Below are 17,166 nucleotides of genomic sequence, written 5' to 3'. Positions count from 1 at the left end.
TTGATCCAGCTCTCTGCTATGGCCTAGGAAAGCAGTGGAAGATGGCCCAAGTCCTTGGGCCCCTGCACCTGCGTGGGAGACCTGGAGGAAGCTCCTGGTTCGTGGATTCGGATGGGAACAGCTCTGGCTGTTGAGGCCAACTGGGGAGTGAACCAGTGGACGGAAGACCTCTCTCTTTCTGCCTCTTCTTCTTTCTATGTGTAACTCTGACTTTCAAATGAATAAATAAATCTTTTAAAAAATATAGTTTTTTTGAAGACCCTTTTAAATAATTCTTCCTCTGTCCCTAATTTTATCATTTCTCAAGCCTCATTTTCGTCTCTCTTATTAGTAGACTTCCTGTCTCCCTCTCTCTCTCTCGCTCTCTCTCTCTCTCTCTTTTTTTTTTTTGACAGGCAGAGTTAGACAGTGAGAGAGACAGAGAGAAAGGTCTTCCTTCCATTGGTTCACTCCCCAAATGGCTGCTATGGCCAGCACGCTGCGCCGATCTGAAGCCAGGAGCCAGGTGTTTCCTCCTGGTCTCCCATGCGGGTGCAGGGCCCAAGCACTTGGGCCATCCTCCACTACCTTCCCTGGCCACAGCAGAGAGCTGGACTGGAAGAGGAGCAACTGGAACAGAATCCGGCGCCCCAACCAGTACTAGAACCTAGGGTGCCATCGCCGCAGGCTGAGGATTAGCCTAGTGAGCCTCGGCACCGGCCTTCCTGTCGCAGGCATCCCATTTTCTTCCATTACTGATGAGATCTGGAAGGAAAACCTGGGACAGAGTTGAACATTTAGGCTCTATAATGGGGATCATAAATACTAATTGGAATGATATCAGTTCCTAAGTTTTAAGACAAATAAAGCTCTTTTAAAATTTAAAATATAACACATGAAAGTCTCCTCAAGCCATTATCTCCTTTCTTTGTCCCCCCCCCACTCCCCAAAAGTAATCACTGCTAATAATACTGTGATTATTTATTTTCACAAAAATGCTATATTTTGGAACTTGTGTTTCCAACTTATCAAGATGTTTCTAGGCTTTTCAATATAGTTTTTGTAGTACATACAGTTCTCCTTTAGGGTAATAACAGTTAAACTATACCAATTTTTGTGGTATAGTTCAAAGATACTTCAAAAAGTTTCTGAAAAAATGGAATTAAAAGACAAGTTTATTTTGGTACAAAAAGTTTCAAAATTCATGAAAGTGTTTCCATAATATGCATTTCCATTAAATTTTTGAAGTTCCTTCATATATATATATATATATATAAACATATATATATATAAATGTCTAGGGTGTCTTGGAGAGCTTGATAGGATCCTCATGCAGCTGTCAGCGATTCTAAGATTCTGATCATGCTGATGATGGTAGCAAGTCCTTTTTTAAATTTTTAAAAAGATTTTTAGAAATATATTCATTTGAAAGTTGGAGTTACAAAGAGAGGAAAAGGGAGAGACAGAGAAAGAAATCTTCCATCCACTGGTTCACTTCCCAAATGGCTACAACAGCCAGGGCTGGGCTAGGCCGAAGCCAGGAGCTAGGAGTTTCTTTCAGGTCTCCCACATCGGTAGAGAGGCCCAAGCATTGGGCCATCCTCCACTGTTTTCCCAAGTACATTAGGAGGGAGCTGAATCAGAAATAGAGCAGCCAGGTCTTTAACCAGCACTTATATGGGATGCTAGCAATGGCAGGTGGTGGCTTAATCTGCTATACCACAGCACCAGCTCCAGTCCTTGTTTTTTGATCTTTAAACATTTTATATGAGTATTCTGTGGATTTGGGGGTGGCTGATTTGAATGTACTATATAAGCCATGAACCCAACATGCCACATGTGAATTGATTACAGTAGTGATTACCTACCACTCAGTCTTTTTTTTTTTTTAAAGATTTATTTATTTATTTGAAAGAGTTACACAGAGAGAGAAGGAGAGGCAGAAAGAGAGAGGTCTTCCAACTGATGGTTCACTCCCCCAGTTGGCCACAATTGCTGGAGCTGCACTGATCCGAATCCAGGAGCCAGGAGCTTCTTCTGGGTCTTCATATGCGGGTGTAGGGGCCCAAGGACTTGGGCCATCTTCTACTGCTTTCCCAGGCCATAGCAGAGAGCTGGATCAGAAGTGGAGCAGCCGAGACTCAAACCGGTGCCCATATGGAATGCTGGCACTGCAGGCCACGGCTTTACCTGCTATGCCACGGCACTGAGCCCCACTCAGTCTTTTCAATAATTTTATGTGAAAGACAGAGAAACACAGATGAATAGAGATTCCCACTGGCTTGTTTTCTTCTCAAATGTCCACAATGTCCAGGGCTAAAGCTGGGAGCCAGAAACTGATGTGTCCCATGTGGGTAGTAGAGACCCATCCACTTGAGCCATCACCTGCTGCCTCCCAGGGCACACATTAACAGAAAGCTGGAACTGCAAGCATAGTCAGACCTTAAATCCATGCACTTTGATTGGGATGCAGGTGTCCCAAGTGATGGTTTAACTGCTAGGTCAAACACCTGTTCCCCCCTAATCAATCTTAAACAAGTAAGGATAATAGCTGAGTCACTGAATTAAAAAGTGTTTATATGATTTCTCATTCCCGATGGTAGAATTTCTTAGATTACAAACTTGATTGATACGGAATGCTCATTAATGATTTCAAGGACCACAGACAGTGATTTGGGTATCTTTAAGAACAAAGGTGATATTCATCATTACTTCTGGGAATCTCTCAGTCCAATAAGTTAGTAAGATTCAGGGAAGGGAGCCAAAGTATCTGGCTATTGTCTACATGTACTCAAAACTTGGGCATGAATTTTGTTTTTGGACTTTCTACTCTTCACAGGGTGAAGAGTAAATTTCTCTTGTTTTTAAGTCACCCAGTGTATGGCATTTTGTTGCAGCAACCCAAATAGACTAAAGACAGTAACCAGTTCATGAGTAACCACAATGGACCAGGGGAATAATTTTTAGGCGATAAGAAAGGTTTACAAAAAGGGATTGCATTTGAGAAAGACTTTGTAGGGAGGGTAGAAGTTCCATGGGGAAAGTATGGTGGTGGGGGAAGTCTGATACTGGAACTGTAAAGATTTTAATAACACAGATCAATTACAAAATGCTTGATAAAGTCTTATTTGTCTTTTTAATCTTTGTATTGATCCTACTGTTGTTTAACCTTCATTTTATCTCCAATAAAAATACATAGCAGGGACAGGCATTTGGCATAGTAGTTAAGATCCCTGCAGCCCTATATTGTAGTAACCGGATGTTAGTCCCAGCTCTATTCCTGATTCCAGCCTCCTGGTGATGTGTAACCTGGGAGGCAACAGGTGGTAGGTAGCTCGAGTAGTTTGGTCCTTGCTACCTACAGGGGATATCTGGATTGAATTCCAGGCTCCAGGATTTGGCCTGGCTAGCACAAGCACTTATAGAGTGAACCAATGGATGGGAGATTTCTCTCTCTCTCTCTCTCTCTCTCTCTCTCATCTTCTTTCTCTGTTTTTCTGCCAAACTCTCCCCCAATCGCTCTGCCTTTTAAATAAACACAATCATGTAGTGTGGTTATCATTGAGTTGCATAACTGAGCAGATGTTATGCTATGCCATGCTGAGTTTCTGAAACTTTAGCATGCATTAGAATCACCTGGGAGACTTGTTAAACCACAGACAGGTAGGCCCTATTCCCAGAGTTAGGGATCTCCTACATTTGAGATAGAGGAATGAGAAACATCTTTCTTTGCCATCATTAGGTTAATGGTTGAGACCCCTATGACAAAAGATAGATTACCAAGGGAACAAATGTGTATAATGTTTAACATAACACTGGAGCCTTGGAAATGAAGACCCAAAGAAAGATGGACGTCTCTGTATCTTAATAATGAAAAGCTGTGAGGAGGGATGATTGGACAAAGGTGGTATGATCTAATGGCTATGAACTGGGGAACTTAAGACCTGTGCAGATCCTTCTCTGATTCTCTGTCTTCAGAGGAGGATGTTTTTTCCTCTGGGGATAAGGGTACCTTTCATATGAGGGTCTTAGGAGCTGCTTCAGGAGAGAAGTAGGGAGAAGGTCAGCACGTGACTTTCTTAGGCTTTGCTATCTTCAAATGCCAAGGTGCCATTTAAAAAAATATTTATTTATTTATATTTGAAAGGCAGTGTTCAAGAAAGAGAGATCTTCCATCTGCTGGGGCTGGTTCATTCCTCAAATGGGCCCAGCAGCAGGGGCTGGGCCAGGCTGAAGCCAGAAGCCAGGTATCTCACATGGGTAGCAGGGGCCTAAGGCCTTGGGCCATCTCTGGGGCTTTCCCAGGTGCATTATCAGGGAGATGGATCAGATGTGGGTCAGGCAGGACTGGAACTGGCACCCCTCTAGGATACCATGTTACCCGTACTTACCCTGCTGTACCACAATCATATCCTGATGACATATTTTCAAGTAGGATGTCCTGAGCCCCAACAAGGGTGAAAATTTGCATTTCTATAAAATTCAGAAGTGATGCTGAAGCTCCTGGCTCCAGGGTCACATTTTGAGAAACACTGCTTTTATGTAACTTCTATCAAACCACTGCTCAGCCTTCTTGCTTTCCCTGACAATTCTTATAGAATTTTAAGACTCTTCAAAAACTACATTTCCACTTTGAGGGCAGTAAAGATGGAAGGGCGTATCTGATTCATCTTTGCACAACCTTTGGCATAGCACAGTAGTGGTTTGTAAATAGCTCAACAATGTGATGCATTGAATACTATTTGGAATATCAAAGAACTACATGGTAACTATTAATAAGCTTCTTATTTAACAAATCCTTAGTAAAAGCAAATGAATCCCATTTTTGAGTTAGAAAAATGTATAGCCAAAGAAAAATGTACTTAACAAGTTAACCACTGTATGGGTGTGTCTTTTATATAATATCAGATTAAACTGGTAAGGCTTAGGACTATGTCTACGCTATATGGATGTATCCCAATACAGTACTATGTAGGAAGAACATATTTTTGTGCATGGAGGGCGTATAGGAACCCCTGAGGCCAACAGTTAGGAAGGGGCGTGAATCAGGTCTGGAGAGCAGACGGGGCACAACACCCAGTCTGTAGAAACCATCTTAGGCTGGGGCGAAGTTGTAGCAATCTTTGAGTAGGCTCAGGGACAAAAACCCAAAGGCCTCTGGCATCCATCCAGGCTAGAACGATTCTGCAGGGTGACCCGTGACCCTCAGGCCACGCCCCCTCGCGCCTCCTGTCGAGGCCGCGGTTGCCGGGCCTGCTCTACTTTTGCCTTGGTGCCCCAGGAACCCTGCCGTCCCTTCCCGCCAAACCCGCGCTTCCGCCCTCGGCGTGCCTCACTGCGCATGTGCGGCGCCTGGCCCGCGGAGAGCCGCCCTGCCCGGGCCCGCTAGCCATGGCGGGGACGGAAGCAAGCCTGTTGCGCCAGTTCCCGCTACTTCTGCCTCAGAACCGGGCGAAAACCGTGTATGAGGGATTCATTTCGGCTCAGGTACCCGCCGGGTCGTCCGCTGTGGCACGGCCTCCCCCCCCTCCCCCCGTGGCAGTCTGTGACTTGCGGGGTTGGGGCGCGGATTTGGGATTGAGAGGGGCAGCTCCGGGCGGCTCTGGAGCTTTGCGGCCGCCGCAGTCGCTGAAACTCGGCCCTCGGCGTGGCCACCGCGCGGGAGCCGGGGTCGCGGCGCTTCACGGGGCGCCGGGAGGCGCGCGGCACGGAGCTCTCGCCTCTGGCCGCTGCGAGCGTCCGCCCGTGCCTTCCCGGCTTGGTGCTGCCAGTTTTGGCCTCCACGATTCCAACACCCTCCACCCTGCGTGTGTCGGCGGCAGTTCGCAGGGAATTCCAGCGAGTTACCTCCGGGTTTTGTGTGCCGAGAGCGTTTTGGAGGGAAAACCCATGTTGACACTCTTCCACGTTGTGTGTACCGGGGCACGGTCAGTTTCGATCTTCTAGGAAGTCTTGATAGCGGAATTAATGACCTTTGCCGATTCTAGTGCCCTGTCTGAAAGTTAATTGCACCTGTCACCTGTAGAGTTTTTAGGTTTACTAAGCGCTGTCTAGGTTCTGTTCTCATTTAGTACTCGGGCCCTTTGAGGCAAAAATAAAGGAAAAATTATTCTCACTGATAGTTGAGGAAATCATGGCTTGGGAAAACCGAAGAGATGAACTAGCTTGGCCTTGATCGCATGAGAGATCATAAACAGCCTACGAGTCTTAGCCTGGAAATTAGTACATGTGTTTCAGTGTTCGAGTGCATTATGAAATCCACTCGCTGAGTGAAACGTTCACCTGTTGTGGAAGAAGTCGAGTTAGTGGCAGATTACACAGCAGGCTCAGGCTTTTCACGGGTCTTCCCATTAATTGTGCCTATCCCAAACAGTAGTGATTAAAATTGATATTACATATAGAAAAAGGACTTCATTGGTCTTTCCAGGTTGTTGAATTACCTACCTAAAAATTTGATTCAGACATTTAGAAAAGTTAGTATTATTACCAAGTTACACTTTTCTCAGAAACCATGTTACACCTAATTTTAAGCACGTTAAGGAAAGTGTGTTAATGTGCCTGGACCTCCTAAACCGTCTTAGAAATGTGGGCCGGCAGCATTGAAATGAGGTGACATTTTCATATGACCCTTGCAGTACCTACAATTCCAATTTATACCTTTTATAAGAAGCTTATTTAAATCTGAACCTGAACACTTAAAATTGTCAGAAAGTGTTCTGTATGTATTTCGTGTTTATGTAGTAGCAAGATGTATGAGAATTTCAGCATATCCTTTACCTAAATTCACTGCTTCACATTGCATTAGATTGATCGTGTGTGTATTTGTGGTAGGTGTATATACACATTATTTTCCTGAACCATTGGAGATGAAATCATAGTGCCATCTAATCCCTTGATACTTCAGTGTATATTTTTATAAAAACAAGAGCATACTCATCCACAACCTCAGTGCAGTTATCAAAACCTGATAATGATAATAAAATCCATTATGTAATCTAGAATCTGTATTCTAATTTTGTTAATCCTACAGTTATCTCCTTTATTGCCTCCCCTGTCCCATAACTTCCACTGTCTGATATAGGATCCCACATTACATTTAGTTGTCATGTCTATTTAACCTGGAGTCGTTCCTCTGCTTGTCATTGCTTTTTGTGAATTTGACATTGTCCCTCAGTTTGGGTTTGACTTACATTTTCTCAACATTGAATTCAACTTACACATTTGGGCAGGGATACTACACAAAGAACTTGGTTGTGTTCTCACAGCTTCTGAGTTTAGCTGCTACCATTGTTGATGATGTTAACTTTGATCACCTGGTTAAGCATCTGCCAGATTGTTGTTTTTTAATTAATAGGAACTTTTTGGGACGTATTCTGAAGCATCAAGCTTTCATACACACAGTCCTGTTTTAACATCTCTTAACTCTTCCTCCAGTTTGTAATCTATTCTAACTTCATCATTCTGTATTTATGAATTGTCATTTTATTATGAAGAGTAGCTTTTCCTTCATTTCCATTTATTTATATCAGATCAGACAAAGGAATGAAAAAAGTTATTTATGATTTTAACCATTACTTTATGCTTTAAGTGTCCCAGATTTAGCCAATGAGAGCACATTTTTATGTTTTTTTTTAAAAGATTTATTTATTTATTTGGAAGAGTTATGCAGAGAGAGGAGAGGCAGAGAGAGCGAGAGGTCTTCCATCCGCTGGTTCACTCCCCAGTTGGCCGCAACGACCGGAGCTGTGCCAATCCTGAGCCAGGAGCCTCTTCTAGGTCTCCCACGCAGGTGCAGGGGCCCAAGGACTTGGGCCATCTTTTACTGCTTTCCTAGGCCATATCACTGTTTTAAAAGTATTTTCTTTAAGATTTATTTATTTATTTATTTGAAAATCACAGTTACACAGAGAGGAGAGGCAGAGAAAGAGAAAGAGGTCCTCCATCCGCTGGTTCACTTCCCAGATGGCAGCAACTGCCAGATCTGCATTGATCTGAAGCCAGGAACCAGGAGCTTCTTCTGGGTCTCCCACGCGGGTGGAGGGGTCCAAGGACTTGGGACATATTTTACTGGTTTCCCAGGCCATAGCAAAGAGCTGGATCAGAAGTGGAGCAGCTGGGACTAGAACCGGTGCCCATATGGGATGCTGGCACTGAAGGCGGCGGGTTGACCTGCTACGCCACAGCATGGTCCCTTTAAAAGTATTCATAGATGAGAAGGTGAGCAATTGGCACAACATCCCCTTTTGGGTTGCTGTATCCCTTGTTGGAATGCCTGGATGTGAGTCCCAGCCACATTTCTGAATCCAGTTTTCTGCTGGTGTGCACTCTGGAGGTAGCAGGTGGTGGTTCAGGTGGTTGGGTCTCACCTGTGTGGGAGACTCAGAATGAGTTTCAGGCTTCTGGATTCAGCCTGGTTTAGCCCAACCCTTGCTATTGTGGGCATGTGGGGAGTGAATTGCAGGATGGAAGATATCTTTATCTCTCTCTGCCTTTAAAAAAAAAAAAAAAAAGCTCTTAAGAACTGTCCGAAATAGACGCTGACACGTGTAATATTATCACCATTGTTTGGAAGTTATCAGATTTCAATTTGTAGTTCCGTTGCACCCAGAATCTGCTTAATAGGAAGTTTTAATGCTTTTTGGTGGATGGTTCTTTGTGGCTGTTACTTTTGTCATCTCTACTTATATTGCATTATGACTAGACAGTATTAAAAATTTATGTAACCTATTGATACTTTATTCTGTAATCTGGTATACAGTTAATTTTGTGATTAAAAAGATGTAGTCTATTTTTAGGTTATCTTTTCCTCTTCAGTGAGCTTTGATAGTTTGTGTCTTTAAAAAAATTTGCTCATTTGATCTAGGTTTTACATTTATTAGCTTAAAATTATTTATGATATTCCCTGGTTATCCTTTTATGTTCTTTATCTGTAATGAAGCTGTCTAAAATGGTTATATTTTGCCACATAACTAATTACTTTAAATGTTAGTGGCTTAACGTAGCAAATACTATCTCAGTTTCTGGGAGTGAGGAATTCAGGTGGTTCTTGGTTAAGATTTCTCATGAACTTGCAGTCAGATGTCTCCCAGGACAAGTACTAGCTTGACCAGAGTTGGAAGATTTGCATTCAGCATCTCTCACTCACAAAGCTAATGGCTAGTGGCCTTGGTTCCTCACCATATGGACCTCCATGGTGTTGCTTGGTTGCCATCACAACACAGTAGTGAGCTTCTCCTGAGTGAGTGATATAACAGAGATTAAGCAGAAAGCTGCACATTGTATTTTATCCTGTAGCCTTAAGTCACACAATTTTGTTTCTGCTTTATTCTGTTTGTGGGAAGCAAGACCCTAGGTCTAGTTCATACTCAAAAGGAGGTAAAGTTCCAATTCCTAAAGGCAGAAATGTCAAGTAATTATATATATACATATATATATACACATACTGGTATTAAAAATAACTCCTGTCTTGATTCCTGATAATCAATTCCTTTTATTTGGGGATGTTTATGCCATTTACATTTGATGGGATTATTGATGTGCTTGGCTTGAATTCTGTCTTTGTATTTGTTCATTGTGTTCCTTTTTAACCTTTTCCCCCCTATTTTCTGTGGTGTATATTGTTCTTTTTTATAGTTCTGTCTCTCTTTTCAGCTTACTAGCTGTATATTTATCTTTTTTTTTTTTTTTTTTGCTATAGTAAAATAGCACAGAGGCTAGGTAACTTAGAAGTTTATTTAGCTGGGAAGTCAAAGAGCATGGTGCTGAACTTCATTTGGCTTCTGGTGAGGCCCTCTGGTTGTTTCCTAACATGGCAGAGGGCATCTTATGGTCAGACAGATCAACTGGTGGGTGTCTCTTCCTCCTCCTATAAATCCAATAGCACCATTTGGGAGGGCCGTTTGCTTATGATCTCATCTAATCCTAATTGCCTTCCAAAGCTCACTTCAAAATACCAACAAATGGCTTTGGAGATTAAATTTTCTTTGTGTGAATTCTAGGGCTGCACCCAAACTATAGCAGTGTTTGTTTTTGTTTTTGTAAGTAGTTGCTTAAAGTTTTATAATATATGTGTGCATATTTATATATATATATATATAATTTTTTTTTAATGGCATGTCCCATTTAATCAATAGACAGAGCTCCCATCTGCTGTTTCACTCCCCAGTGGACCTGGCTGAAGCTGAGGCTGGGAACTCAGTCCAGGTCTTCCACATGGACAGCAGGGACCCAGTACTTGAGCTATCTTTATTGACTACCAAGGTCCACAGTAGCAGGAAGCCATAGGTGGGTATTGAACACAGGCACACTGATATGGGACATGGAGTTCTCAATTGAGGTCTTAATTGCTAGGTCAGACACCCACCTCTACTGTACATCTTAAGCCTATTATAGTCTACCTTTAAGTAATATGAGAATCTGTGGTAACTAATAGAGTAAAAGGTAATCTATAGGATTACAGTTTCAGATGCAGTGATTTTTAATAGCCTTTTTCTCTACTGTGGAGGAACACTGTTTTTTGTTTTTTTTCTTCATACTGTTTGTTTAACTCTTAGTGTGGAGTTAACTTATGAGAATAAAGGTAACTGAAAATAGATTTTTGTAAAAAATAAGAATGGGAGAAGGAGAGGAAGGAGGAGGAAGGGTGGGATTCCCGTGTAAGAATCTTGTAACAGTATTCTTTCATTTCTTTTCTCCTGGCCTTTCTGATATTATTGTCATGCATTCTATATTGACAGTTATCTTTTTATAAAATAGACCTTTTTAACAATAGTTTTAGATTGACAGAAAAATTGAGAGTTCTCATGTGTTCTACCTTTTCTCACATGAACAATTTGTCCCCCCCCCCCCCTTTTTTTTTTAAGGTTTATTTATTTGAAAGTTGGGACTTGAACCCATGCTCATGTGGAATGCCAGCCTTGCAGGTGGTGACTTAATCTGTTGAACCACAATGCTGGCCCCACCCTTGTTATTAACGTCTTAACATTATTTTGATATATTTGTTGAACAAATATTGGTACATTACTATTACCTAAGGTCCTTCCTTTAGTAATATTTCCTTAGGTTGACCTTGTGTCTTTTTCTGTTTTTCTGTTTTAGGCTTCTCTTAACTATGACAGTTCCTCACACTTTCCTTGTTTCTGGTACCTTATTGTTATCATTATGAAATAATCCTGTTATTAAGGAGTGCTAGTCAGGTATATTGTAGGATACTCCATTGGGATTTTATATTTTTCTCATGATTAGGTCGGGCGTATGGGCTTTTGGGAGAACTATCACCAAGTGCCTTTTCATTACATTAAGTGTACAGTTTAACAATATGACTTATGACTGTTATATTGATCACTTGGCTGAAGTTGTATTTGTTAGGCTTTTCCACTTCCCTTTCTCACTATACCCTTTGGAAGGATGTCACTATGAGTAGCGGTCACTTAGCATTGGGAGTTAGAGCCCTTTTCCCTCAGGGGAAAATCTATAGTTTATTTGAAATTTTACTGCATGGGAGATTTGTTTGTCTTCCTCCATTTACTAGTTCAGTCATTGATTTCTATTAATATGATCTCATGGATATTTTATACTCTGGGTTTTGATGCAGTACTACTATATTGTTCTGATTGCTTTGGTACATTTATCCTTTAAAAATAGTTTAAAAAATAAAGGAGGTACTTCATGTTTACCTGCAAATTTACTGTGTCTGGTACTCTTTGTTGCATATTCACATTTCTTCTTAAAGGTCTTACTTGGACATTTCCTGTACTGCATGTCTACTAGTGATGAATTCTTTCAGATGATTTATGTTTGAAAAAGTGTTTATTTGTCCTTTTGAAAGATAATTTCACTAGTTAAAAATCTAAGTTGACAGGTTTGTTTTGTTTTGGTTTTGGTTTGATTTGTTTTGGTACTTAAAAGATGTTGTTCAACTGTCTTGCTGTTTGCTCTGAGAAATCTCTACTCTTTCTTATCTTGGTCATTTTATAAATAGTATATTTTCCTGTGGCTGCTCTTAAGATTTTTCTTGTATTACTGGTTTCAGTCAGTTTGATTGTGTCATATCTTGGTGTATTTTTCTTCATTTTAAAATTTTTAAAATTTTTTTTAAATTTTTTGACAGGCAGAGTGGACAGTGAGAGAGACAGAAAGGTCTTCCTTTTCCGTTGGTTCACCCCCCAATGGCCGCTGCGGCCGGCGCACCCTGGTGATCCGAAACCAGGTGCTTCTCCTGGTCTCCCATGGGGTGCAGGGACCCAAGCACTTGGGCCATCCTCCACTGCACTCCTGGGCCACAGCACAGAGTTGGCCTGGAAGAGGGGCAACCGGGACAGAATCCAGCGCCCCGACTGGGACTAGAACCCGGTGTGCTGGCACTGCAGGTTCAGGATTAGCCTATTGAGCCGCCCAGTCGGCTCAAGAAATTAATTTTAAGTCAATTCTTTCATCTTTGCCATTTTTGTAACTTTCTCTTATTTTTCTCCTCATTATGTGTCTTGTTTTCTTTGCATGCCACATATATCACTGGATACCTGATGTGAATTCTACCTGTTGCATGCTAGATATTTTTATTTTCCAAATATTCTTGAGATTTGTTGTGAGCTGCAATTAAATTATGTAGAAGCAGTTAGATCTTTTGGTTTGCTTTTCAGCTTTTTTTAAGGCAGATTTAGAGATCACTTTAGTCTGGGTTAATTTGATTCTACCAGTAGGACAATACTCCTCAGATTATTTAATGGCTTTTGTTTGAGAGGCAGAGAGAAAGCTGAAGAAGGCTCTCCCATCTCTGGCCAATTCTCCAGGTGCCCACAATGGTCAGGACTGGGTTAGGCTTAAGCCAGCAGCTAAAAGTTCAGTTCAGGCCTCCCACATGGGTAGCAGGAACCCAAATACTTGGATCTATCACCAGTGCTTCTTTTTCTACACCACCAGGTAGTTGGAGTCAGGAGCCAAGCCAGGTACTAGTGATATAAGATGCGATTGTCCCAACCCGTATCCTAACTGCTAGACTAAATAAACTTCCTGCTTTATCTAATTGTTAAGTTACTGGAGGAGGACAGATCCTTTGTCTGGTACTCCATCATGCTTGGAAGTGGAAGTTTTTATTTTCTTGAAATTTTCATTCTCATGTGTCCAGTTTTACCGTATGTGGATTTCCAGAACGGATACTTGGGTTGTAATTGTAAATATTCTTCTCTATTATTTTTTTACTATTTTTAAAGGTCTCCAGTTGCATGTATATTGTACTTTCTTTGCTTCTTTTCCACTTCAACTGCTTTTTCTCTGATGGTCTTTCATTTTTCTTTTTCATTTTTTATTTAGTTACTTTTTTTCCTTTGCTGCTTAGGAAATTTTTGTTTAACTGTGTTTTCCTTTAGGTTCTCTTAAAAATTTATTCTTCAATTTTAGTATAGTTTTGTCTTTATCTTCATTTCCTTTCCCTTTCTTGAGCTCATTCATTTCTTCTTTTTTAAAATAATTTCAAATCTCTGTTTTTGAATTTCTGAATTTGTGTACAAATGCTCACTTAGTGATGTTTAATTCACTATTATAATTTGTCTGTGACTTAGTTTTCTTTGGGGTCTGTCATCACCTAAAGTGGTTTGTTTCTTTCTATTTTTGTATCATAGGAGCTTTGCATTGTCAAGGCAGTATCTGTGAACATTTTAGCTGTTTGCTTATAAAATTCCTAGTTCAAGAATACCCTCTTCTGTTGGTGAAGCAAAGTGCAGTTTCTTTAATATGGAAATTTTTGGAGACTGCTGGGTGGAGGAGTGTTTTCTCATTTAAGACCCTGCCTTTCTTCATAATCTTTTTCTTCTTAGCACCTAGTTTTCAAAAGGTGTTTCTACCTGCCTTTTTATCATCTTCTACTCCTAAAATAGTTCCTTTCTGAGGTTGACTGCTTGACTTTTGTGTTACATTAAATCTCCTCTAGTCGTGCTCTGATGTACCAGATTTTTTTTTTTTTTTAAGTTCAGTTCTCCCCCTCCCTGCATTCTGTCTTCCAAGCAGTTGTTTCCTGTACACCCCAGCATTCTTAAAGGACTGTCTGTGAGAACTCAGAGTGGGCTGTACTGCAAAGTGGTTTCTGTTTCCTTCAGGTAGTTTGAAGTTTTTGTATTCCATCTTTGATTGAAAACATGGGTTTTTTTTGTGGTTTTATTTATTCTTAACATTTACTTAGTTTTATGGGAGAGTATGTGAGAAGATTCAGGTTTAGGCAATGGTCAGTACTTCTCTTCCCTGCAGTTCTGGGAAATTTGCATTTTGATAACAGTTACTATTTCTTAGATGTTTTAAGTACACAAGCTAATTTTCAACATTTTCTGAAATCAGAAACTATTATGGCATATAGCATGACATTTGACCTTTTAAAATGACTAAATTTTGCAAATAAGGACCTTGGAATTTTATTTTTTGAGACAATGTGCATTTTTACAGTTGAATAGTTCTACTATTCTTCATGTAAATTGTGGATTATACATTGTTCTTATACCTATGTGTGGGATGTCTATAAAGTTAGGCTGAAGTTACTACATAATACCTCTAAGTGCTTTAATGAAATAGTGAATTATTGTTACTTGACCTTTTGAAAGGTCAGTAGTACACTTTGTTTCATTTTTTTTTAAAGGACATTTAAATGTAATGAAAGTCAGAACTGTAATATTACATTGAAAGTAAAGGTTATGGGGTACATTTAATTGTGTTCCTCTGTTTTTGAAAGTGCTTTGAGGGAGACTGAGCTAAAATTCCACATGGTAATTATTTTTTAAGAATTTTATTACTCTTTTTCATTTTATATTGTTGGAGTAAAAGATTACATTTCTGTTTGCCTTTTTCTGCTTATTTTTGCTCAAATTTCACATGTATTATCCTATTTAAGTTAGAGTTTAAACTGCTTGCCCACTTATTTTCCAAAGAAAGTAAAACAATGTATTTTTCAGAGAAAAGTTTTTTCCTTAGACTCTCAAATAAAATTCTGAATATTCAAATGTGTAGCTAATGAGTGTTTAAAACTAAGTAAATATGTTACTCATTTTATTGATTTCACAAATATGGGAGAAACAATGTCAGTATACTTATAATTGAATATATTTTCATTTTGTTCAAATTTAGAAAGTTTGATACATGAATTCTTTAATGTATTACTTGTTTTTGTTTTATATTGTGATTCCCCAACCCTCCCATATCCAAAGCAATTTGAAAGAATTTTCTTTTTTGGGAGTTTATCCTAAGAAATAATATGTAAATTTCTTCTATAGGTGTCTATTAATGATTTTTACAGTGTTTCTTGTGTTCATATGAGGAACTGTCTGTTGATAAACCTTTACGGTTCTATATTTGTGCTTTGTTTTCTCAATAATTTAAAGTTTCTGACATATTTTTATGTTATTTTTCCTCAAATGCCATATTCTACTGCTTGTATTTTAATAACTGTAAAAATTTGGATACATTTGATACTTTTTAGAAAATAAAGAAAAATACTGCCTTTTCTATGTGATTCTATATTTAACTTCTCTTAGCATTAAGATGAAAACTTGAGTGAATTTCTCAATATTTTCCTTAGGGAAGAGACTTCCACCTTAGAATATTATTGCCTGAAGATTTGCAAATGAAGAATGCAAGGTGACATGACGTTTAGTTATGTATTTTTCTTAATGGGATGGGCAGTCAGTTTGGTATAAAATGATTCTTATCACTAGAGTTTTGCCTAAATGGCTTATTAATTCACTCAACCAGAAATAGTTCTGATTTTTTATTACTAATGGTGTGTCATTTGTAAAATTTTTCATGTACTAATGTGTTTTTCAAAACTAGCATTGACTCCCTAATTTTGTTTTCACTTTGTGTCACAAATAGTAATTGTGTATACTTTCATAACAAGTACTGAACAGGGTATAAAAAATACAAAAGGATTAGAAGACTTGTTCCCTCATCTTTTTACTGTTAGCGTATATGTGTGTATATGTTCATTTTATGGGAAGACCCATGTTATCAATTTAGTCCTGGTATAAATTAAGAACCAACATTGAATGTTGGCAGAGACAACCAGTCAGGATGTGAGACTTAAAATCTAGGTCTCAAACACAACCTCACCTCTGCTCCTAAATATCTCTGGCGTTGAGTGGAAGAGAAGGAATCCAGATATTTATAAATGGAATTGATTTCATGGCTGATCAGAAGTATAGATAAGAGGGAAAGAGAAATGGCAGATGGTATCTAAGTCCCTGGCTTAGGTCACTAATTTAGAGAAGGACTTGTAGAAGAAGTAGAATGTCTTAGGACGTACTGAGTGTGAAGTACCAGGAGAAGCTAGTTGCTAGGTGGTGATGTATTGATGCGCAACTCAAGCGTGAGACTGGTGTGGGGTTGTATGGGAAAGTCATGGTAGGCATAGGATTTGAGACCATGAGTTTGATTAGACTTTCCAGTACCTCTTTTATCTGTGAAGTGAAGAGAGCATCCAGTGACAGGACCTTGAAGGCATACCAAGGTTACCAATAAAGGAGTGGTAAATATAGGGCAACTTAGAAGACTGAGGGTTACCGGAAAAGTAAGGGGAGATTTTCTACAGTAGTGACTCTAAAGCCAGATAAAGTTTCAAGGAGTGTATGGTGAGCAGTACTGGGTGTTGCAGAGAGATCCAGTCAGATCTGAATAGCTTTTGTGCAGTGGTAGAAGCTAGATTGGGTTGGGTTTTATACTGAATCATTGGGTAGAAAGGAAATGGAAACAGTATCAACAACTTTAAGGGAAAGGAGTGGCTAGAGAAGGATGTGAACTCAAGGAAGAGTTAATTTTTTTAAGGTGTTATGTAACTGCAAGTTAATTGATTAAGAAGAAGGAAAGAACAGAACATTTGTTAAAGATAGCACAGAAAATGGATGATTAATCAAAGTTGCCAGGTTGGTAGCATTAGGAGAGGGGTCACCCGTGGACAGCTAGATGTGACTACTTTGCCACTGATAGGGGTGGTAATGGAGTATTTTTGGATTAGTAGACCAAGAATGGAGAAACTTATGGTGGTTTGAGAAGGCAAGGGTCAGGAAATTTCAGACATCCCACACCTGGAATGACCTAGTGGATGGATGAACTTTGACTAATTAGTACTTACACGGGTAAAAGTTTATATCTTTTTTGAATATTGTATTGCCATATATAGTTTTTCAAATAGAAGTTTGACACATTTTGATCAAT

At 39.7% G+C, this 17,166-nt stretch overlaps 1 protein-coding gene and 1 pseudogene across 5 annotated transcripts in view; one reads left to right on the top strand and one right to left on the bottom strand.

Annotated features, from left to right (window-relative positions):
- LOC133772339 (farnesyl pyrophosphate synthase-like) overlaps nt 1-5,372 on the bottom strand; it is a 66,993-nt pseudogene extending 61,621 nt beyond the window's left edge.
- Nucleotides 5,335-17,166, top strand: part of FANCL (FA complementation group L) — a 71,128-nt gene continuing 59,296 nt past the window's right edge. For 3 of the 5 annotated variants that reach the window (XM_062209483.1, XM_062209480.1, XM_062209479.1), the window contains exons 1-2: nt 5,335-5,466; nt 15,536-15,594. In XM_062209483.1, coding sequence (XP_062065467.1) covers nt 5,371-5,466; nt 15,536-15,594 — 155 coding nt within the window. In that variant the 5' untranslated portion in view covers nt 5,335-5,370. Of the gene's footprint in view, nt 5,467-10,136; nt 10,264-15,535; nt 15,595-17,166 lie in introns of those variants that run through there. The other 2 variants (XM_062209484.1, XM_062209482.1) reach the window with 2 other exon arrangements.

This window comes from Lepus europaeus, chromosome 13 (assembly GCF_033115175.1).
Source record: "Lepus europaeus isolate LE1 chromosome 13, mLepTim1.pri, whole genome shotgun sequence".
In the NCBI taxonomy this organism is placed as follows: Eukaryota; Metazoa; Chordata; class Mammalia; order Lagomorpha; family Leporidae; genus Lepus; species Lepus europaeus.
Note: the sequence above shows the minus strand (reverse complement) of the source record. Positions and strands in the feature narration are given on the sequence as shown.